General features: G+C 56.0%; 2 protein-coding genes across 3 annotated transcripts; one reads left to right on the top strand and one right to left on the bottom strand.

Annotated features, from left to right (window-relative positions):
* The first annotated feature begins 17 nt into the window (after positions 1–17).
* On the top strand, positions 18–2007 carry Gdf1 (growth differentiation factor 1). The gene is made up of 2 exons (XM_076914321.1): positions 18–312; positions 734–2007. Exons 1-2 carry the CDS (start codon positions 18–20, stop codon positions 1510–1512), a joined length of 1074 nt encoding a protein of 357 aa, XP_076770436.1. The 3' UTR covers positions 1513–2007.
* Positions 1557–22858, bottom strand: Upf1 (UPF1 RNA helicase and ATPase). Of its 2 annotated transcripts, none has more exons than XM_076914313.1 (24): positions 22383–22858; positions 13949–14088; positions 13099–13188; positions 11748–11915; positions 11276–11456; positions 10394–10555; positions 9812–9929; positions 9570–9668; positions 9194–9302; positions 8945–9104; positions 8752–8870; positions 8259–8423; positions 8068–8182; positions 7363–7506; positions 6878–7091; positions 5643–5760; positions 5238–5394; positions 4550–4692; positions 4027–4201; positions 3847–3928; positions 3211–3372; positions 2913–3130; positions 2581–2707; positions 1557–2441 (listed from the first exon to the last, which is right to left on the bottom strand). In XM_076914313.1, the coding sequence occupies exons 1-23, from the start codon at positions 22596–22598 to the stop codon at positions 2588–2590; spliced, it is 3375 nt and encodes a 1124-aa protein (XP_076770428.1). In that variant the 5' UTR covers positions 22599–22858; the 3' UTR covers positions 1557–2441; positions 2581–2587. The 2 variants fall into 2 exon arrangements, with proteins under 2 accessions (XP_076770428.1, XP_076770429.1); XM_076914314.1 differs by having other exon boundaries at positions 9845–9929; positions 22383–22857.
* Positions 22859–22898: the final 40 nt, after the last annotated feature.

Raw genomic sequence — 22898 nt, 5'->3', positions numbered from 1 at the left:
CACCGCCTGGGAGGAAAATGCTCCCTGTCTGCCATCGTTTTTGCGACCACCTCCTCCTTCTGCTCTTGCTGCCCTCGACGACCCTGGCCCCCGCGCCAGCATCATTGGGCCCCGCTGCCGCCCTGCTCCAGGTTCTCAGGCTTCCCGAAGCGCCCCAGAGAGTCCCCACGCTCCGACCTGTGCCTCCTGTCATGTGGCGCCTATTCCGCCGCCGCGACCCCCAGGAGGCCAGAGTGGGGCGCCCTCTGCGACCATGCCACGTGGAGGAACTGGGGGTCGCCGGAAACATCGTGCGCCACATCCCCGACAGCGGTGAGTAGGGGGTTGTGGTTGGACAAGGGTCCATGAGGCTGAGGGTTCCCCACACGACCTGTCCAGCCTGGTAGCAAGCTGGGATCCTGTTTTCTTAGTCCTCTAAAAGCAAGGACACATGCTGGCTACTTCCCAGTGCCCAATCTTTGCCCTGCCCCCATCCCGCCACTTCATACCCTTTGATGCCTTCCTTCAGGTCACTTTTCTGGGCCCCCAGGTACTGGCTGGCACATGTCCTTCTGCCCATGTCTGCAACTGTAGGCATGGTGCCCCATAGTGCCCCTTTCTTGCAGAGGGTGCCCTGCCCCCACCCCATCCGTCAGTGGGGCTCCTGAGTCTCAGCTCTTCCCTTCCTCCTTGTCTCGGCCCAACCCGTTTGCTGGGACATCGCGCCATGTCTGCTCTCTCCTTGCACCTCCAGGTCTGTCCTCCAGGCCCGCACAGCCCGCCAGGACGTCGGGGTTGTGTCCTGGGTGGACCGTCGTCTTTGACCTGTCGAGCGTGGAGCCCACAGAACACCCAACACGCGCACGCCTAGAGTTGCAACTGGAGGCTGAGAACGAAGATACAGGAGGGTGGGAGCTAAGCGTGGCACTGTGGGCTGAGGCCGAGCATCCCGGGCCTGAGCTGCTGCGCGTGCCGGTGTCACCCAGGCTACCACTGCGCGCAGACCTACTGGGGACTGCAGTAGCCGCCAACGCATCGGTGCCGGGCACCCTGCGCCTGGCGCTGTCACTGCACCCTGGGGCCACTGCAGCCTGTGGGCGCCTGGTTGAGGCCTCGTTGCTGCTGGTGACGCTGGACCCACGCCTGTGTCCCTTGCTGCGGTCGCGGCGCCACACGGAGCCCAGGGTGGGAGGCGGTCCAGTGGGCACATGTCGCACCCGACGGTTGCATGTGAGCTTCCGTGAGGTGGGCTGGCACCGCTGGGTGATCGCGCCGCGCGGCTTCCTAGCTAACTTCTGCCAGGGCACGTGCGCGTTACCCGAAACGCTGAGGGGACCCGGCGGGCCGCCTGCACTCAACCACGCTGTGCTGCGCGCGCTCATGCACGCAGCTGCTCCTACCCCAGGTGCAGGCTCGCCATGCTGCGTGCCAGAGCGCCTGTCGCCCATCTCCGTGCTCTTCTTTGACAACAGTGACAATGTGGTGCTGCGCCACTATGAGGACATGGTGGTGGATGAGTGTGGCTGCCGCTGACCACCAGACACCCTTTCAAGGACGGCCCCACGCGAAAGCAGGGACCGTTTGTTCATGTTTTATTGGTGACAAAAAGCTTAAAACAAATTTGACTAAAAATTAAGTTCCATTGCGTTGGCGCAGGTGTGCCTGGGTAGGGGTTGGGTGGCTGCCGCGGGAGGTGGGGTTCCGGGGCAGGGCGTCCAGCAATGAGGCCTCCACCCACGATGGAGAAGAACCCGCGGGCCGTGCTCACGAGTTCGCCTGTGGCCTCCGAAGCTCAAACTCAAACAAATCCTCCGGCTGTGGTGCAGGCGGTGATCCCAGGCTGTGGGGCTCCGGTTTCTCAGCGCCACATCTCCAGAAGCTGCTCGCATCTCCCAGGTGCAACAGTCAGGTCTTAGAGACAAACTGATCCAAGTACTTCCCAGACGCCTTTAAAGAATTTGGGGGGGGGGGGAGGGGTAAGGAAAGAAAAAAAAAAAAAAAACAAAAACAGAAAAACCCCAAACACCGTATTTTCTTTAAATGAAACCCCTTAGCGCTGGGACCGCGCACTGATGCTCCTGGCCGCCCGCTTGGGCACAGAAACGCGAAGTTCGTCCTGCTAAAACGTAGCCCCTCAATCACGAGAAACAAAGAAAAAGAACAGCGGGGGCCGGTCCTGGCGAGGCCTCTCCCTCTGGCGGGCACGGCGCTGGGCCGGCCTCGCAGCAGTGCGGGCCTCTCTCCTCTCGCCGCCCGCAGGGGGCGCCCGCTCCTCGGCGCTCCGCTCTGTCGTCCTCCCTGGCCGCTCTCTGCTCGCTCTCGCTCCTCTTTCCTCTCCTCGGCTGCTCACACAGTGGTGCTTCAGTTTTAGCAGTGGAAAACAGGTATCCATTTATTTTTATTTTTTATTACCCAGAATAAGATGCTGATAGACTAAGCCACATAGCTTAGCTCTTCCGCCGCTACCTGTAATCAGGGACAGGGTTAGAGATGTCAGGGCCAGCAGAGGCAGGACCTGCCAACACCCACATCTACTTGCCCAGTCTGCCTGGGACGACCGTGTTTGCACTCGTGTGCAGGGACCTAAGCCCACTAGAGCACTTGCCTTCTAGTACTGGGACAGCCCGGTGACCCCGCCGTGCTGGTATGCCCGCTCTCCCTGGTATGTGGAGTCTTGTGAGAGTGCCACGTCAATCTGTGATTTAAACTCATCACCGAGGTAGCTGTCCTGAAAGGCAAAGGCAGTGTGAACATGGCCAGGAAAGCCCACAGCTACCCAGTCCTCAGACCCCAGAGACTGGGAAGAAACCCCATACTGCAGCCTGAGTGGCAGGGTGACAGGCTCAGACCCACAGCACAGTTGAGGGGTCTCCAGTGTCCCCCCAGCCCATCCTCCCCACCCCCTTCTCTGCAGTATGATGGTGAAGACCCACCTGGGACAATTCTGGCTGGGAGAGGCCAGGCTGGCTCATCTGGGAGGGCTGGCTCATGGACACATAACCCTGTGTGAGGGCACCCTGAGAAAAGGGCTGTGAGGCCACATCCTGGCTGGCCTGGCTGTTGGGAAGGGTGGTCTGGCTGGGCCCAGGAAGCCCAAAGCGGTTCTTCTGGCGGCCCCCACGGCCAGTCTTGGTTTTGGGGGTGCCCCGACCTGAAAGACAGCAGTGAAATATGGCAAAGCTCTACCTAAAGCTAGGAGAGGAGCCAGGGTGATGGTGATGACCCACTTACCGGCAGCCGGCCCATTGGCCTGTCCAAAGTACCCAGGCGGCGGCATGGGAGGCATGACCAAGTTGAAGGGGATGGGGATGTTCATGGCCGCCACGTGGCTGGGACCTGCGCTGATCATGCTGATCTGGTCATGGGTCTGGAAGTACATGTTCGAGGGCCGGCCTGCAAAACACTCGGAGTCAGATGCAGGGCTCTAGCAGACACTGGCTGCCGTGAACTAGCTGCTGGGCCAGCCAGACAAGTAGACTAGCAGAGGGAGGTCGAGTGTGTCTGACATGCAGAGTGCTGGTAGAAGGGAAGAAACGACAGAAGGCCTGGTGAAGATCTGGTGAAGATCTGGCCATGATGGAACTTTCTAGGCAACTTGGAAGCTTCCAGAAAGCAGAGGCCAGCCTGGCTGAGGCAGACACGGGTTTGTCCCAGAATACAAGGGCAGCAGCAGACAGGTGGCCCCAGCAGTTCTATGGGACCATGGTCCAAACCACTAGCAGAGGCCAGACCAGCCCTTGGGGACCTGGTTGGAGAAGCTACAGACACCTACTAGACAAGCTCCAGGAGGAGGCCACCCATGGGGTGACAAGTTCAGACTGGAACATGGGAAGGGTAAACACACTGGTGCTTGCCAGGAAGGCTCACCCTGGCTGCTGCGGTCATAGACAGATCCGGGGATGATGGCCTCACGGGCATCATACATGGCAGTAGTCATGAAGCGGGCCCCCTGCAGGGTGGCACAAGAGCGAGGAATGTGTCAGTCAACAGCGGCAGAGGGTAGGAGCTCCCAGCTTTCCCAGGTCCCAGGCCAGCCCCTTGGCCCACCGGGTTAACAGTGTTGACAAGTTTACGAGGCTTGCTGAACTGCATGAGGCTCTCCCGGAGGTTGTTGAGCGGCCCCTCCACTAGCGCCTTCTGCTCCTTGTAGTAGCTCAGTAGGTGGTTCCACAGGGGCTGCTTCGACAGCGCCTTTGGGTTGCCCACAATGATCACGCCGTATCTGCAGGGCAACCAACACGCTGAGCCCATGGCCACATCCACTCAACTCCATTGTCCAGGGTTAGCACCTTAAAGAGCTGGGTGCTAGCTAGGGACCAAACAACACTGGCCAACACATGAGGTGGCACTTAAGCAGCAAACAGAGCTGCTTGGTGATCGCAGCTCTCCAAATGCTGACCACAAGCTCAGTCTGTGTCCTATAGGATCACAGTTGAGCTCCTCAAGCAGTAGGGCAGCAAATAGGCCATAGCACCCAGTTCTCAAGATGAGCTGCCAGCACACACATGTACTTCCAGGACAGACATGGGTAAATGGTTTCTTGTGTGGCTGGAGGGTAGCAATGGCCTACCTCGCTCTGGTGAGAGCCACATTGAGACGGCGGGGATCATTTAGGAACCCAATACCCTGGTGTTCATTGGCACGCACGCAGGACAGAATGATGAAGTCCTTCTCCCGGCCCTGGAAGGCGTCTACACTGGCAATCTCCACTTCCTGAATGAGACAGTATCCTATCAGTCACAACCCAGTCCCTCGCTCTCTCGCTCTCTCGCCTCCTCCTTCAGCTGCACAGGAAGGAGCTGCATCATTAAGTATGGTACAGCCAGATGCTACAAGTCCCCAGTGACAGATACCACACAAGCCCAATGAAGCAGAGACCGAGTAGGCTCCACGATACCAATCCTTTGCCATGATATAACCAACCACAGCTCTGTATCTGTCACACGCCCTGACAACGCACAAGTGCCATGGCCCTCAGGTGGGAGCAGCTGCCCTGCCCCTTCCTGTTTAGCCCTGGATTGACTGCTCCCTTTTGAGACACAGCCTTACTGAACAGCGCTGGCTGTCTTGAAGCTCACAATCAAGGCCGCCCTCAGATTCAGAGAGACCCCCCCGTTTCCGTCACCAAAGTGCTGACACAGCAGCACACTCTCTCTCTTTTTGCCTCTAGCCAGGTCTGACACACTTCCTGTGGTGTCAGGCAGACCTGTACATGATGTGTGCTCCTCTGCTCTCCTAACTGCTGGGCACAGAGGTACCTGGTAGAGCTTTGTGTGCAGGGAGCCGCTGAACTGCATGTACTGCACCAAGTAGGAGCGCTGGCCCTCGTAGGGCGTGATGATGCCAATCTGGTCAGGCTTTGCACCTGCCTTCAACAGCTTCGTAGTTATCTTCTCCACATTGGCTGCCTCCGTCCTGAGAACATCCGGCTGTCAGTGACAGACTCCTCACAGGTCCCCGCCTCAGGCCTCCAGTAACCAAAGGGGCACAGGAGACCACATGACAGTTGACAGTTGCCCACCCCTGCCATTTACTGAGGCCCCAGAAGAAACAAGAGCCTTGTATCTTTCCCTCACATGCTGTAACAAGGGAGTAAGATGCTGTGGGTCTCAGGTCAGAGCCGAGGGTGGGAACGGCTCCATACCAGGGACACAGCTGCACACCTGTTGAGGTAGGATGTGCCAGAGCTGGCAATCTCCTCCTGGCCCTGTGTCACATAGAAGAACATGGGCTTGTCAGGCTGTGGCCACTGGAAATCAAAGCCTTTCTTGACACGATCCGCTGTCAGGGAAAGACAGAAGGTGTCACCACTGAGAAGCCCAGGGGCTCAAGTACACCTACCACACTGAGGGGAGCAAAGGGGCTGGGTCAACACTAAGACATTACCGCCTACTGGGTACACAAGGACACTTCCTGTGCCCACTGAGTGGTGACCAAGAGCAGCAGAGCCAAGGAAACACACAGGGGCTTCACACACTCTGGCAATCACATAGGGAAGGGGAGGTCCAGGCAAGACCTGGCCAGCAGAGTGGTGGTGTCCCCAAATGTAATTGCCTGGATCCACATGGCAGGCCACACACACACACACACACACACACACACACACACACACACACACACAGCTCTAAGCAGGCTCCTTCCTTGTCACAGTGACTGAGAAGTAATCCACCATGCTGAAGCTGTGTGTGTGTGTGTGAGAAAGGGTCTCACTATGAAGCCATAGCTGGCCCTGACCGGTCTCCCAGAAAGCCTGCCTGTCTGCTTCCTGAGTCCTGGGTTAAAGCTGAGAGCCACGTCCAGCTGCTCTAAGTTTTGTGAAAAACACCTTTATGCTGCAAAGCAAGTCAGACGGAGACAGAAGCCTTCACTCAGGCTTCATGGAGGACAGCAAGGCCCAGCTGGCATCGGCACCAACCTCCCATGACAGCTGTGAGCCACAGATAACTTCTAAGGGGGTGTGGGGGGGTGACAGTGTACCTATGGCTCACCTGACACCACAGCACCATAGGCAGTGGCCTCCACAGGCTGTTCTGTCTACTGCCCAGGCCCTCTAGGTCCTCCCAACAGACACTATGCAAAGACCCTGAGGGGGTCACTGCCATAAATAGTTTTAGGACAGGACCAGAACTACATTCAAAGGCGACCCTAGTATCCTAAAATTCCCTCCTGGTTCACAGAGGCTCAAACTGCTGCAGGTCAGAGGCATCACCAGCTGGCTAGGGAGTGGAGCCAGTGCATGACCCGACCATGGTGAAAGGCACAGCAACTCAGAATTCCCAGCTCTGTATGGCCACTGTGGAGCTAACACACATCCAGCAGCATCATGCCCAAGAAGCAGGGGTGAGCAGCACCATGAAAGCCGTAGGGAGGGACCCTAAGGACGTGACCCAACTGTTACCTGCAGTGACACCGTTCTGCAATGAGCCCTCGTAGAAGATGTTGGACGGGAAGGCGCTGAGTGCAGGGTGCATGCGGTACTGCACCTGCAGGCGGATGGGCCGGATGCCCAGCACCACCAAGCGCTCGAAGAGTGATTGTGACAGCCCGGCCTTGGCTGCCTTCTTGCACATCACCACTGGGCCCAGCTGGCAGTGGTCACCCACAAGGATCAGCTGCAGCAAAAAAAAAATCCCTCAAGTTAGGCCCTCAGGCTCCATGTTCCTAAGTGCCTACCACAGGGACAGGGGTTCACCTCCAACATCTAAGAGCAACAGAATGAGTCCCAGCAGGCGGGGAGGAAGCTGCTCCGTGTATACTGCTCACACATCAAGAGGTGGGAGCTGATGGGACTCAGCACCCTTCAAAGACCTCCCGCAGGTCTTGTGTCACCCAGAACCACTACAGGAGGAGCTAACAAGGGCCACATGAGTGACAGGTACCCACCTGCTTGGCCCCGAGGACCACGGGCACCATGCACTCAGGCTCAGTGGCCTGGGTGCTCTCGTCAATGAGGATGGAACGGAACTGCATCTTGGCCAGCCTCGGGTCACCAGCACCCACACACGTGCAGCAGATGACATCTGCATTCTGGGGAAGGCACAGACATCGAGGCACATGTGCCTACCTCACCACTGCTAGATGGCTTAGGGTGGGACCTGGGATGCCTGCTATACACCCGCCCAGCAATTGTGTGTGTAGGCACTCCTGTGGTGCACACGCACAAGTTGTTCTGACGGGGGTCTTGCTGTGTTGCCCTAGGCTGGCTCTCCACAGCCACTTCTCCTACAGCCCAAGCATGAACAGCCCAGGTGAGTGTGATCATCAACTTTCACACTGGTACAGCCTTCTGGAGCACACTCCCCAGCACAGACACAGCGGTGTCTGCCAACAGTCTCTGCAACAGTGCTGAGCTGCTGGTACCCCAGGGTGGAGACTCCAGTATTGATGGACTGGTTTGTTAGACTGGAGACTGACAGGAGTGGCAGCTATGTCCTTGACTGCAGGCAGAGATCAGGGAGATGAGAACCCTCCAAGTTCTCAAAAGCTAAGGCACAGACATGCTACCAGGATTCTGACTCAGACAAGTTTCTCAGGGCCCTGTGCCCACAAGGAACAGCCCCAAGGCTCCGGAGCTGGCACTGGGCTCACCATGAGAAGTTCTCTCTCAGCTGTACGCTTGAGCGCCCGGTACCGCTTCTCATCTGCAGACGACAGCTCGCCTGTCTCATCCTTCAGCTGCTGCAGCTTCTGCAGCTCCGGCATGCTACAGAAAATGGGGTGGGAGTCAGTGCCAGCAGCAGGATGCAGCCTGTTCTGAGCCTCAAGCTGGAGATACTCACCTGTCCATGTTCCTGATCTGGTTGTGCAAAGCCAAGAAGGACACTGGGGAGTCAATGGCCTCACGGCTCTTGGCACAGAGGCGTACGACCTTCAGTCCTGTCTGGTGGATCTTCTCTGTGAGCTGGTCCACGGCGATGTTACTTGGAGCACAGACCAGCACAGGCCTGCAGAGCGTGAATAGGCAGTCAGCATCACCCAGAGAAGCTCAGCAAGGGCCCATGGGAAGGCTGTGCAGCTGTGATAGGCCGGCACACCCATGGCAAGGTAGAACAAGTAGAGATTCCTGTCACCTGCCTAGCCACCATCAGCTCAATGGCAACCTCACCCTTTCACTCATGTGAGGGAGGCCTGTGGGCTGTTGAACACACAAGGCGCCTGTACTGTAACACTGCACAGGTTTTCTATGTGGCCCTGGCAGAGCTGTAACAGACCACCAGGCCACACGAGACACTGCCACCTCCCACCACAAGGCTGCTGCTCCTCAGCACCTACCCATTGCCCTGCCGAGCAAGGTGGTAGACAATCGTGGCTGACGTCACGGTCTTGCCTGTGCCTGGAGGACCCTGGATGAGGCTGAGTGGTCTCTGCAGCACGGTCTTCACAGCATACACCTGCAAGGACAGAGCATCAGCAGAGCCGCGAAGACACAGCCCCACAGACCCCGCCCCTAAGGGCCCAACGGCACCTGAGAGTGGTTGAGGTCGGGGAGCCCCTGAGCCGTGAAGCGCTTTGGCAGCTGGCACTTGATGACCACATCCTCTACCTCGTGGCCCAGCAGCTTGTGGTAAATATACCCTGACACAGAGGTCTCGTCCACAGCGAAGGTCTTCAGTGCACTCTGCATCCTATAAAGACAGCCAGTGTAAAACACACGTGAGCCACAGGTGACGAAGGCGGAGGTGGCCCTCAAGGGTATGCCCTCCCTCACACAAACCTATCAAAAGAGGTTGACTTCCACACAAAATCCACTTGGAAGTTGTGGGTCACTTCCACGGGGGCACCCACGCTGCTGCGGAGCTCAATAGCGATCTCATCACCATAATCTGGGAACTGAGTTAAGTCTGCTTTCCTGTTCAAAGTCCCATTCTACAGGGCCCCTGGCTTCATCACAAGACCAGTTCCCCTTGATCAGCAGCCAAAGGAACTGCTGTAGTCAGACCCTAGGCTGTTTCATTCACACACGCACACACTATGGTGTCACTGTGTGGATGTCCCACAAAGCGGGAAGAGCAGAAGGACTCGTACGTATTAGGGACAGCCAGGGGTCCTGTTACAGCACCCACCCTCCTAGCAGATGTGGCAAAGGATACTATCAGGAACCTTGATGACGTGGCCAATGCCCTTCCACAGGGGTGCCAGGTCCCCTTTGTACCGCAGACAGATCTCATCACCCTGCATGAGCCGCATGTCTTTCAGGAAGGAGCAGCAGAGTTAGCACTTTCAAGAGGGCCGTGGCCGCCACCATGCAGAGTTCACATAAGGGACATGATATGGGGGACTAGGAATTTTATGCTACTTTTATGGTCACAAATATTTTAAAACTTAAAATCACCTCTTAACCAAATTATGACTAAATCCTCATTACCAGAGTCAGTCTTGGGCAAAGTGAAGAAGGCGATTCTCTTCTTGTTAAGGCCCAGGTCCCACCTGACCGTGATGTTATCTTGAGTCTGAACACATGAGAAACAGGGGCCCCGTTAGCCCCACCACTCATTCACGGGCTGGGCTCCCCACAGGTCAGAGCCTCTAGGAAGGCCATGTCTGTGCTGTGCTGCCTTTGAGGTGCAGGGCACAGCACCCACAGCCAGGTTCCAGCATCTGGGAAAGAAGCAACCAGGACCCCCCCCCCCCCAACACCCACTGCCTAAGCTGGTCCCAGCAGCAAGCTTTGTAGAGATAGCCTCAGGAGACCCCCCCACGCCAGGCTCTGTGGGGAGAGAAGGCGCTTTGGGGGATCAGTGGCACGGATCCCATATCCCAGGAAAGTTCTTGGAGCTGCAGATAAAGCTGTGAACCAGACACAAGGGTTTTCCCATTTGCATGCCTAGTTACATCCAGGCTCAAGCCCAGGAAGAGCCCCCCGACTCGGGAGATGTTTTGCTAGAGGCCCGGCCTGAATGTTGCGCCCCGTCACCTGTGACTCCTTCAACTTCTTGTCATAGTCAGCCTCCAGCTTGACCAGCGGCCCGAAGATGTTCTGGTACTGGTAAGCATCCTCGTACCGCAGAAGCACGTGCTGTGGCTCCTCATCCACGCCGGGCTTCTCTAGGTCCTCCAGGGTGGCTGAAGGATTTTCCTATGGCCAATAATAGTTCAGTGCTTGTCCTGCTTAACCCGCAGCCAGTGATCAAGAACTCAGAGGAAACCCAGGGCCTCTCAGCACAAACCCTCATAGGTGCAGAGTGGCCACTGTGCTGGGCCTGATCTGAGCCTACTGTCTTAACTGCCATGGGAATGCTCAACACCATTCTAACCCCAAGAAACCTGGCAACAGCATTCCCCAGGGCCCAGCACAATACTTAGGCCCACAACCAAGAGCCCCAGATTCAGCTGCCAGAGTCCTAGGATTGTCCCAGGGAACCAGGTCCATCTCCCTATCCTGTGCCAACATGCCTCCCCTGAGACTGGCTGCCCAGGGAGCCTCAATGTGGTAGGCAACAGAGAACCTGACCACCCAAGTGCACAGAGACTAAGCTGGACAAGCCTAGAAGGTTTCTGATACTACTGGGATTCCTGGTTAGAGGGTGCTCAATTGACACCCCTAGCTAGATTTAGAAAACAAGGTCAGACTCTGAAGCTAGCCAGAGCAGAACCCCACATCTAACCTGGAACCTTGACTTGTCATTTGGGATAAGGACAGGTACTCTCTGGAGTAGGAATTTCATTTATAGCCTAATCCAGCTACTCAGACCATCTACTATGTCTCCTGCAGAGCCCTGGGTCATACCCTTCCTCCCTATCTCCCAAAGGCCCCAGTGTGAGGCTGGCCATGCACTTTTGTCTCTGGGTGGCTCACCTTCCAGAGCTCCTCCAGCTTGTTGATCTGCTGTGCAGTGATCTGCCGTGCTCGCAGCTGCTCTTGCTCGGAGGGAATCTTGACCAGCCATGACAGGAAGCACCGGTCCTGGATCAGGGGCTGCCACTGTGAGCTGTCCCAGTTGATGTCCTTCAGGCTGCTCTGGCTGGCACAGGGCTGCCTGTGCAGGTGCGGGGCAGGAGAGAGCATTGGAACCTGGCCCAGGAAGCCTCTAACTAGCCAGAAGGCATCTGCAAGATCAGCTCTGGCCTAAGCTCACGTCAGACTCGGGGCTTTCCTTCTTTCCGTTTTTTTGGAAATAGGTTCTAACTGTGTAGACCAGGCTGGCTTTGAACTCAGAGATCCTTCTGCCTCTGCCTCCCCCGTGCTGAGGTTAAAAGTGTACATTACCACACCGAGCCAGACTTCACTTTCTAATGTGACACACGGAGCTTGGTCCCAGCAAGCTCACCTGCACAGCAGCACCACCACAGAGTCAGCCTTGGCAGGGATGAAGCCCAGCAGGAAGACGTTGCGGCAGCCACAGTTGTAGCACTCCAGCACGGTCTCGCCCAGGGGCCCGTCCTTGTGTAGTGTCACTTCCTTGCATTTTGCCCTCACGAGGTGATTCACAATGTGGCTGAGACCAGGAAACCATCAGCAGTTAACACCCCAAGCCTGACTTTTCAGCACTTCCAGGTCTAGGACCCCATGCAAAATGTCCAGTACCATTCATGGTCTGTCAGCACAGGTGTGACGGTCACACCTCATGGGCACAGGCACCCAGGGAACCACAGCCCCACCTCATCTACCTGCAGCAAACTGCTCGCTGGCTCACATAACCCCGAGTTTTCCTCCAGTCCCACTTTCTTTAGCCCCAGCTCATGGTGCTAACTCAACCTCTGGTAGCCAGGTACAGCGATGGTTCCTTCTGGGAGGTCCCCTCTCCCATGCTCACTCACGGAGGCAGGTCATCTCCTGGTCTCTGTAGCAGGGGCTACCCTGAGAGCCACAGCTCCCATCCTTCCCCCCTGCCACACATGAGGACATGGCCTACCCCAATGGTGGCCAATACTGGCTGTACACCTCATCCCCGAGGGCCCACAGGCTCTGCCAGCTCTTCCTGACTGTCTCTGTTTTACACTTGTCTTTTTGTATGATCCCATGAAACCTTCACCAGAGCCTTCTGGTGGCCATCCAGCCATCATTCTTGGCTTTGCAGGTTACCCCTCCTTCTGAGAATGGGATGTCTTGTTCCCTAAAAGTGACCTTAAGACCTTTTAAAGATGCTAACCCCTGCCTCACTGTAGACCTGGTACCTACAGCCTTCCACGGTATTCATTTTACATGTCCTGAGAAACAAACTACACTCCTGCCGGCAGTGGGGTACAGGCACACCAGGCTCAGCTGTTTTCCTCTAGCAGGGTGTCCTGACACTAGCATGGTGAGCCAGCGTGGAGCTGGGGCGCAGCAGAAGTACTCAGAAATAGGGATGATTCTAGTTCTTCCTTAGGACGTGGGATCTTGAACCATTAGCCCCAGAGACAAGGAGGACAGGAAGGCGTGCCAGCCTCATATCATGAGAGACATCTCAGCCTGAGAACAGAATTAAGCCAAACTCCTCACATAATGAGAGAGCCAGAGAATCACTCATGGGTAAACATGTCGAAGCGTTCACACACCACCACCTGTTTCAAGTTACACCAGTCACAGGGAGCCCAGGTTCCCCAGCACCGTCCCATTCCAGCTTTGTCCCAACATCACTGTGGCTCACAGCAGCCCTAGGGCCGCTGATGAAACACACATGCATGGCTGTTAGCTACCTGCCAGAAGTATTTCCTCGGCCATTGCAGAACCACTTCTTGCTGGTATTACAGTAAACCACGCAGGCAGGATCATGGATTCCACAGTAACTGGAAAAGCACAAACAATAGTCAGTGCTGGCCTGCAGCTTCAGGGTTTGGTTTAGCAGTGTGAAGGCAACACAGATGCCTGGGCAGCACACGCCCAAGGCACTCCTGGTCCCTCCCCTTCAGCTTGCAGGTTACTAACAAGGTTGTGGTTATGGGAGCACCTGACCCAAAAAGCAGGCGCTGTGCACCCAGGGAATGCCCAGGCCCAACCCAGGCTGATGGTGCTAGGAGGCCCCTGAATCACTGGGTTTCCACAGCTCTGCTGTGCACTGGGCAGCCTGGTGCATCAAGTGTCAAACCAGAAAAGCTCTCACTGGGCTCCCAGGTCAGCCTGCCTGTGGCTCTGGAAAGCTGTTGTATCCCCGAAAACACTTGTCAATCAGGAGAGAGCCATTATAATGGAAGGCAATAAACAGGTGTGTGGAGGGAAGAGGCCAGTAGAGGGCGGCAGGTGGCTGCAAAAGCCCCATTGAAGACAGCTGCTCTGGCCTTGGGGGTGAAGCTAGCTGAGCTAGGTATCCCCAAAGCAAGGACATTCCAACTCTTTAAGCCTCCAATTCCCTCATGTGACCCTGATGGAGCTGAGTTAGTCAGGATCCATGACCTGCCTTCAATCTTCAGGGTCCCTGTTGAGCGGCTATGGCAGGGGACCCACAGAGCACTGTGAATCTGGGGTGTTAGGTACTGTGCTCAGGGTTCTGAACAAGCAGCAGGGAATCTGGAGCTGGCCACCTCTTGGTCCTGGAGCCCTGCAGCCTACCTGCAGGCATGGACTGGGAGGTCCTTGGTGTAGTATGTGTCCTCTTCATCTTCCTCAAAGTTCAGCTCAGCCAGCAGCTGGCTGGTCTTGGCCACACTGTCATCCACAGCCCCATTTTGCAAGATGCCCTCTGGTCCAACCTACAGAGAAAACAGTATCACCAAGACAGGCCACCAAGGGCACCCAGAGGCCCCACTCCTGGGTTTGTGCTACTGAATCTCGTGCTCCTCTACTGAGCAAAAGGATTAAAGGGTCAATGGTGGCTGGCAGCATGAGGTCCCACTCAGTCTGGCCATGAAGCCAAGCCAAAACTGTCCCCACAGCCTAGTTACACAGAACAAGACGACTGTTTCAAACCTGTCATATACACCCTAGGGATAGCCATGTAACGCAAAGGCATACGCCAGAGTCCTACTATCACGGAGGCTCTGCAGGCTGAGGCAGAAACCAGCCAGCTATTGCCTTACATGCCCAGGTTGTGTCTTATGGTGAGGAACACATAGGATCCACGACAAAGGCTCTCAAAGTCACAGCATAGGATGTCTACACTGGAGTCCCACCACTGAGACCTGCCTGGCCTGATGGGGCACGGCTCCACCATCACCTCAGGAACCTCAGCTCCAGAGCACTAAGTCAGCATCCCCAGCACTTAGCCACTGGGTGTCTTCAGGAGCCTAGAACTAGCAAAGCCCCAGGCCAAGACCCAGGACTCAAGACAAGAGACAGGAGCGGATACCTCCTGGTCGACCATGGTGAGCTCCATGGTCAACATGGTTATCAGTCATGTTGTCCAGCCCCCATCCCCAATCTTCAGGTACCTCCCAGCTATAGATGTGAGCCTTCCAAGCTGCATGCAGACATTTTTCTTGTTGTTGTTTTTGAGACAGGGTTTCTCTGTGTAGCCCTGGCTGTCCTGGAACTCATACTGTAGATCAGGCTGGCCTCCAACTCAGAAATGCACCTGCCTCTGCCTCCCAAGTGCTGGGATTAAAGGCGTGCGCCACCCACCACTGCCTGGCTCGCATGCAGACATTTACCAGTCATTTCTCATACCCTAAAAACTGGGTGCCCAAGAAAGGCCAGGATCCCTAGGTTAATTCCCAACACCACCAAAATGCACCCTATGACTGGGACACATGAAGACGCAGCCTGGTTGCAGTCACCCTATGTCTGGACTGATTCTAGAGGCGGGCAGAGGGGAGTGTGCTCCGTTGTCTAAAAACTTTCAGACAAGGAAAAAGACCCAACATAACTTCTGGATTCATCTTCCTCAGCATAAGAGACAAAGCCAGGGCCTCATATGTACCAGGCAGGAATTCTACCAGTGCTCTCTCTAGGCCTAGCCCCAGTATCTGGACCACACCATTTTATCATTGCAAAGGATCTCTTTAAAACTTCGACAAAGGATACAGAGCAAGCCAGTACTGGAGGCAGAGGCTTACCAAGAGCTCCATGCTGGGCTGGATCCCTTAAGTGAGCATGTCAGCGGCATTCTTCCTCACCATGAAAGGCTTGTCCCACCATGGCCACTTAACCAGCCCTTCTCCAGAGTCGCAGTCATTCTGCACTTTGTGTGTGTGTGTGTGTGTGTGACACTAGGGAGTGTCTATAAGTAGGACTACTACAGCACTTGAGTGGCTCACCTCCCTGAGCCAAGTCCTGTGGGTCACTAGCTCGGGGCCCTCATCTCTCTCAAAGGCCCAGCCTTGCTGGGTGGAACCTCACAAGGTTCACTGCCATCTGCCTCTGAACTCCAGGCATTAGCAAAGCTGGTAGAGGCCACAGTGTCCAGTGCCACATCAGCCTCCAGGAGGCCGGCCGCACATGCTGAAGCACAGGCAGGTGACAGGTTTGCTAGCACTCTTTGGCAGGAGCTCCCACCTCAGCACTCTGTGGGGTGCATAGGATGACACACAGCTTGCCTGGGACCTGAGCTCTAACGGGGCAGGTCCTGCCCTAGCTGGCTGTTGGTCTCACAGGCTTAAAAAGTAGAGGCAGGAGACTGGCAGCCTCTCAATTTCCTGCCCACACAGCACACCTGCCGCTCTGAGGTGAGCCATCACTTCTCCTCAGGCCACACCATTTTCCACTCTCCACACAGGCACAAGAGCTCTGATTTCTGCCTGTCTCTGCCATGAACAGGTATCTGCTACACATGCACATGGGGTTGAGGTAGAATCCTAGGGTCGTCCTGAGCCACCACCCTAGTGACCTGTATAGCGGACGCCTGCCCGTTTGCTGTTGGCTACTCTGTTCCCTTTCCCATGTGTCTGTGCGCCCACTCCCCACCCCATGTGGTACCTGGCCTAGAATTTTGACAGACGGTCACCACTGTGAACAGAGCAGGGCAAGGAAGGAGCAAGTATCTCAATGGTGATCCTGACTCGGCTCCTTACCCCACAAAGCCAAGTGTGCCCATCAAGTCCTCTAGGGAAGCTGTCTCCTGACTGCTGGAGAAAAATCACCAACCAGCTGTAGGAGGCAGTTCTTATTTGTTCCAGTGGAGCTGGGATGGAGCCCTGAGAATTCTGGGTGGGCACACCCTGCTGAGCTGTACACCAGCCACAGATTCATGTCAAGAAACAGCCTTTCTGGGCCAACTATAGTAGTGTAGGAGGCAGAGAGAAACAGATCTCTGAAAGTCAAGCCCAGCCTGGTCAACAGGGAGAGTCCAAGGCCAGCCTGACTACATAGTTCGAGGTTAGCCAGGAGATCAAAAATAAAACTCAAAAGGAGAGGAGAGCCTATCCTCTCTGCATGTCAGGTATGTCAGGTATGGGACTGGTACCATCAGGACACGGAGATCCACTGTGCTCACATCCTTCATGCAAGCTAAGGGACAGGATACCCTGGTCACCCTGAGAGACAAATACAGGATTCTCCAGCACCCCACAAAGGCCAAGCTGGACTGGCCATGTTGTCAACCACAGCTGGGCCTCTTCTACTATACTCTGTCACTATTAAAGAGCAAGCACCTTCAGGTTCTCAGAGACACAGCTGGTCCCAGACAGTAAAGATGAGCTAAGATCAAGGGACAGTACAGAACAGGGCCGGAGCCCACAGCAGATAACACAGTAAGGTTGAATGGACACTATTGCCTTGGTCAGCACAGGCCTGCAAGTCCTTGCCCCACGGGGAAGTCCAGGGCACAGCTCCCATCTCACCAGACTGAAAGGCATGCTGTCAGGTCATTGAACCCAGCCAATTCAAGGACCAAGGCCGGGTCTTCTCAGGCCCCACTCAGGATAAATTCTACTCTAATACAGTAACATCTAGGCTCACCCTGAAGTTCTCAAGTGAATCAAGGCCAAAACGGTCACCCGCCTGAAAACTAATTCTTACAAGATACACAGAACTCAGACCCTGTGGCAGAGCTTCCAGAAGAAACTTATAAAAACTAAGTCCCCATTGTGAGCTGCTATGACCTCAGACCAGAGGCATACTCCAGAGTTCACAGGCACCACACCACATGTCTGCTGGCTGGCACCCTAGGACCTCAGCTGGCATATGCTGCCCTCACCATCAGCTAGGCTGGCTAAATGCCTCTTGAGGTGTACAGCACCTGCCAGGGCAGCCTTGGATCTGTATCTGGCCCCAGGGGCCGCTTTTTGGCCTGCTCCTTGTAGGAGCCCCACCTCTGAAGAGAGCCTACTCTCCCGAAGGCCCAAGAGTCTTAGCCAAATCCACGTTTGCCCTCCAACATGCAAACGCTGAGCTCCGCAGTGAGTCATCTTTTGTTCTCCCAGGTCCTGAGCAAGACATGAGTGGGAGCTGTGGAGCCTAGGGTAGCTGGCTACAAAGAAATGGGGGATTCCTACCCCAAATTAATGAACAGCCATATCCCTTATGCTGGCCTTTCCAGCCTCAGGGCAACGGGCCTCAGTAAGCGTCTGGATAAAGACTCAGCTGGGGCTGCTCCTGACCAGTGGCCCTGAACTTCCTTAACCTTAATTTGGACTCAAGCTGAGTTGTAGCCATTTTGACCTACAAAGAGAAGACAGTTCAGCGAGAAGCCCTCCTTTCTCCATCCTGTAACCTTTGATCGTTGCTCTGTGTGGTAGCTCACCCCCTCTCCCACAGTCATACAGGATGGGACCACATAGGTAGCAGAAAGTGGAAAGCACAAATGACCTGAGTGCATGGCTAACTCCACCGGCAGGGCCACTCAGAGAGAGCAGAACCCCTGGGAACCACACCCTCACAGGGCAGCACCCAAGTCGTAAGGAAGCAGCAGTGCTGTAGGCATGCTTCCCACCCAGGACAAGACTGTACAGCTGGAACAAACAGCCTGTCCCAAACCATGAGAACATCTCACCTCAGTGACCACCAAACTGTTGGAAGCTATGGGCCAGCAATCTGGCACCTGTCGCTCTAGGGGCCTCTTCTCTCACTAGACCAGAGGGGAAGGTGGGGCTCAACAGCCACTAAGGAGAAGGCTCCATTCACAGGCAACTTACACATGTCCAGAGGCATGCACACAGCACTGCCATGACCGTCACACAGTGCCAACCTCTGCCAGTTTTCCTCTTAGCCTTGCCTAAGGCTCTTCTCTTCTGACCAGGGCAGATCACAGTACCCACAGACCCAGCCACATCCAGGCCATGCTCTCACCCAACCTAAAGGCTTCGACAGGCACTCAGGTTACCCTGATTGCCACCTTCCTCACAGTGTCTCAGAGTGGGCACCATGAGCACTGGTCAGGCCTTCCTCCACCATGCAGAAGGAAAAAAAAGACAGTGAAGATAGAAGCCAGGCCACAGGCTGCAAAGAGGTCACGTGGGGCAGAGGGACACCTGAGGGTGCAAAGGTGGAGCCAGTCCCAGCCATGAGCATAGCGAGGGCCTCAGGGTTCCCAACAGCCTCACCTGTGACCACTGGCGCAGGTGCTGCCCAGGGAACGGCACCAAAGGAGAGCCACAGTGGCTGCTGGACTCCGTAAGAGTTCGTAACTACTATCTCACTTTTAAACAGCAGCTCCCAGCAGTGAGGAGGGCTCAGAGAGGCAGGGACAGGCTCTCTGGGTTTGCTCATTTCTCCCCTAACAGACAGAGCTGGGTAAAAAGGCTAAGGATGACAAATCTATAGTCATGCACCCCACAGTTCTGCTCAGAGCCTCAGCATTTTAACCGAGGACAGGTCTCCATACACCCACAATGGGACTGTGCAGGAGGCTGAACCGTAGCTGGTGGGTGTGGCCCATGAGGCTAGGGAGCTTCCTGGGGACAGTGAGGCTGGACAGGATGATAGGTCTCTGTGAAGAAGACAGACCAGAAGGCACTGGAGCACAGGAGCACAGGAGCACATCAGAGTCCTAGTTGGTACCCAAAGCCATTAACATCCTAAGTCTCCAGTGTGGGCACACAGTGGCATCTGATTTTTGCTATTTCACTGATGGCAGAAGCCTTATGTGTTAAGCATGTGACAATGGAGACTGCCACGGGTCCCCAAAGACCCATCCCACAACAAGGGCAACCCAGTCCCATCTGCCCCCACCCCCACTACAGCTCCCTCCTCACTCCTCCTTGACCTGACAGTGCCTACAGTCAAGCACTACTGCTCCATCTCCATTAGTGGGTCCTGTTCCCACCGACTTCACTGCCAGAATGAGAGAGAGACAGCAGCACTCAGGAGCTGGGTAGACCAGGGGGCTTCTCCCACAAGCCTGAATGCAAATGACAACTAAAGTCACCTTTCAGTCCTCCAAGGAAACAGGGATCCTGAAAGTCAACAACTGGGGAAAAAAAAAAAAAAAAGTCCATCTTATCTCAGGGACTCTGTATGACAGTGCCAGCACACTCTACCTGGACCCTCAGGGTTCTAATGAACAGTGGGGGCTTTCACATAGAAAATGGGGGTTCTCTGACATTGAGCCAACAGTCCTCTACCTTTAGACTTCAGAGTCAAATCCCTACCAGTCACCATCCAGAGCCACACAAGCAGTGGGACATGAGACTCCAGGACAAGCCTCTTCCCCTACAAACTTAATCCCACAGGCACCTTCTGGCCCTGTGCAGCACAGCCACTCAGTCACAAAAAGAATACACCAACACATGCCAGCACAGGAGCACTCAGGTCATGACGGCAAGTGAGGCAGGCAGAGCAGTGACTGCCCACAATGTCTGCCTAACAACAGGGCCCGCGGTTTTGTCTGCACTCCAAAGTAATGAGCCACAAACATGGCAGACACAGGACAAGACAAGTATGATATGCCATCTACCCAGCACAGGAAAGGCCTGGGACATTTACATCCACAGAGGCCACAAAACTATTGGTGCTGAAGAGAGGCTGGGGGTGCTGGGACCCAGGATGCTAAGATATTACTTGGTATTAATGATGGCTCAAAAGGCCACTCTGCTGCCAGCTTTCCAGGGATAAGTGCAGGCTCCATGACTCTGCTTCAGTAAAACTGGGAGAGGACCTCCACTGGCCAACAGGAGCTCAACCTACTGGGTAGAGGTCCAGTCCCCTAGGATCCCCTGACCAAAGGCCGTGCGACCCACTCACTTCGAAGTATGAATAAGAAAAAGCAATGTTTCTGGCGGCTGAGGACCCTGGGCGTGCAAGGGAGGATTTTTCTCCACTTTCCAATTCTGCACACTTTCTGCCCACAGATGCAGGTCCTCCTAATACAGGACTGAAGGTGCTCCCTCCCTTCCTTGTGATGAGAGGCCACAGGTGGGCGGCAGCTCATGGCTCAATCTATGATTTCAACTGGCGGAGCAGGGCACACCCAGGTGAGCACACGCATAGCCTAAGTCTGCTTTGCACATTAGTGAGAGCGAAAAGACCTTGAGATGAAGCAGCCCACTTCTACTCCTGGTCTCCCCAGCTACGCCATCACAGCCTACTGCACAGTGCCCCTCTCCAGGTCCACGAGGCCTGAGGAAGGAAGGTCTACCCAGTGGGTAGACGAACAGGAGGACTGGCCTTCAGGGCCACCTTACTCCTCCAAGCAACCTGCCCTCTCCACCTCCTTACACTTAAGGTAACAGCTAGAAACAACAAGCTGGCACACCTGATCCTGCAGCCCAGCAGGGCTGAGTCAGCCCTCTCCTTCTATTAGGGCTGAAAATGAGCCCAAGTGGGTGGTCTACCCACAGGCATGACTCAACCAGCCAGCTTGAAGGCCGTCCCGGAACTCTGAGATCACTGCTCAATACTGGTGGTGGCTCCCTAGCTCTAAGCACAGAGGGACTGCAAACCACCTGTGGCTCTAGCCTACAGTTCCCCCAGAGTACAGGAAAACAAAGCCGAGAAGTGCCCAACACCAAGCCAGCTATAGAGAGGGAGAGCCATTTGACAGGGAGGTAGGGGTGGCCTGTCCCAAGCTGAAAAGCCTATACCAGCAGCCTGTCATTCAAAACAAAAGCCCCTCCCTAGGGCACAGTCACCCATGTGATATTCATTGTGGTTGCCTCTAAGGAACAAAACTCAAACCCAACTTTTCCAAGCAGAGCCTAGGAGTTACATAACACCGGTTTCAGCAACAAGCAACCCAGAAGGAAAAACAAACCGGCAGCCACCTAACCAGCCACTAAGTGGGCTGTTTCCACCTGAGGCGCCAAACCTGAGGTTTCCACCTGAGGTGGAGGGCTCTGCTCCAGAAACCCTCCACCAAACTTGAACTTGAACCCTGGCTGGCAGGGTGGTGGATGGAAGTAGCAAAAGGGTGAGATGGGGTGGCTGGACTAGCCAAATAGGTGACCCTGGAGGGCAATATTGGTCCAGAGAATTGCAACTGTGGACAGGTCACCCAGGGCCAGAAAGAGACCTAGTGTAGGTCGTCTTAGACACACCTAGAACGGGAGTGAGGGAAGCTCTGGCTTAAGCCTTGAGCTGGAGCAGATCCTGTGCTACAGGGCGAGGGACACTAATGCAGGTCGCTGCCCAGCCTAGCTAGGTGGAGGAAAACAGGACAGGTGGCAGAGACTAGGTGCAGGTGGCAGGTCGCTGGGACAAGAGGCAGGAAATCAGAGGAGATGGTAGGTAGCTGAGCCAGAGCAGCGAGGACCAGGGCAGGTAGCAGGGACCTGAGGCAGGTGGCAATGACTGTGGCAGGTAGACCTGGGAGAAGCAGTTAGAATAGGTAGCTGAGGGTGGAAGTACAGATCTGGGAAAGGAGCAAGTAAACGGGAACCAGAGTAAGGTAGCAGAGATCTAGGGCAGGTAACAAGGACCCAAGGCAGGTGGCGGGTACCTGGGCAGTTAAACAGGAATCCAAGGTGGGTAACTAGAGCTGATCGTCAAAAGGGACTTTATAGGAAGCAGGCACCCAGGTGTGTTAACTGGACCTGGGGCCGGTAGCTCGGACCAGCGCCGTCTAACTGGGACCTGGCGCAGGTTCACAGGGACCCAGGGCTGGTTAACTGGGACCTGGCGCCGCAGCTCCCGCGCCCGCCCGGCTTCCGGCGACGCCATGCGCCGCTCAACTCACTTGCGCGTCGAGCTGGCCAGGCGCGCCGCCTGCGCCCGCTCCGCCCGGGCCTCCCGCGCCGCCGGGGCCGCCGGGGGGCGTCTGCGTCTGGCTGGGGAGGGTGAAGTCGGTGAACTCGAACTCGGAGCCCTGGGTGTCGGCGCCGAGCAGCTCGGCTTCCTCAGTGTCCAAGAAGGTGAGTGTCTGCGAGCTGGGCCCGTACGCCTCCACGCTCATCCTGCCGCCCGGGCCGCGCCTTCCGCCGGCGCCTCGCTGCACTTGAGCCCGAGGCTTCGCCTAGGCCTAGGCCGTAACCTGGAGCAGCCGCTGCTGCCGCCCTAAGAGCCGGGCGGGCTCCGAGCCGGCCTCCGAAAGCAGAGCCGGGACGCCGACTCCGAGCTCTGAGTTGCCGCCGCCGCCGCCGGAGCGCTCCTCCACAACGCAGCCTGCCTCAAAGCCGACCGCCGCTCTCAGCCCCCTGGACAGGAACCGCCGCCACCGCCACCGCTGCGGTGCGCGTGCGCGAGCCCGACGCCG

The sequence above is a fragment of the Arvicanthis niloticus genome, chromosome 16 (assembly GCF_011762505.2).
Source record: "Arvicanthis niloticus isolate mArvNil1 chromosome 16, mArvNil1.pat.X, whole genome shotgun sequence".
Taxonomy (NCBI): domain Eukaryota; kingdom Metazoa; phylum Chordata; class Mammalia; order Rodentia; family Muridae; genus Arvicanthis; species Arvicanthis niloticus.
The sequence above is the reverse complement of the archived record's forward strand: the minus strand, read 5'-3'. Positions and strand labels throughout refer to the sequence as shown.

Excerpts from the sequence above, each read along its gene's own strand:
- Gdf1 (XM_076914321.1), top strand. The coding sequence starts at position 18 with ATGCTCCCTGTCTGCCATCGTTTTTGCGACCACCTCCTCCTTCTGCTC. Across the intron at positions 313-733 it reads GCGCCACATCCCCGACAGCG|GTCTGTCCTCCAGGCCCGCA; the intron begins GTGAGTAGGGGG and ends TTGCACCTCCAG.
- Upf1 (XM_076914313.1), bottom strand. The coding sequence starts at position 22,598 with ATGAGCGTGGAGGCGTACGGGCCCAGCTCGCAGACACTCACCTTCTTG. Across the intron at positions 9,669-9,811 it reads AGTCATAATTTGGTTAAGAG|ACATGCGGCTCATGCAGGGT; the intron begins GTGATTTTAAGT and ends CCTTCCTGAAAG. Across the intron at positions 3,929-4,026 it reads TTGTCAACACTGTTAACCCG|GGGGCCCGCTTCATGACTAC; the intron begins GTGGGCCAAGGG and ends GCCACCCTGCAG.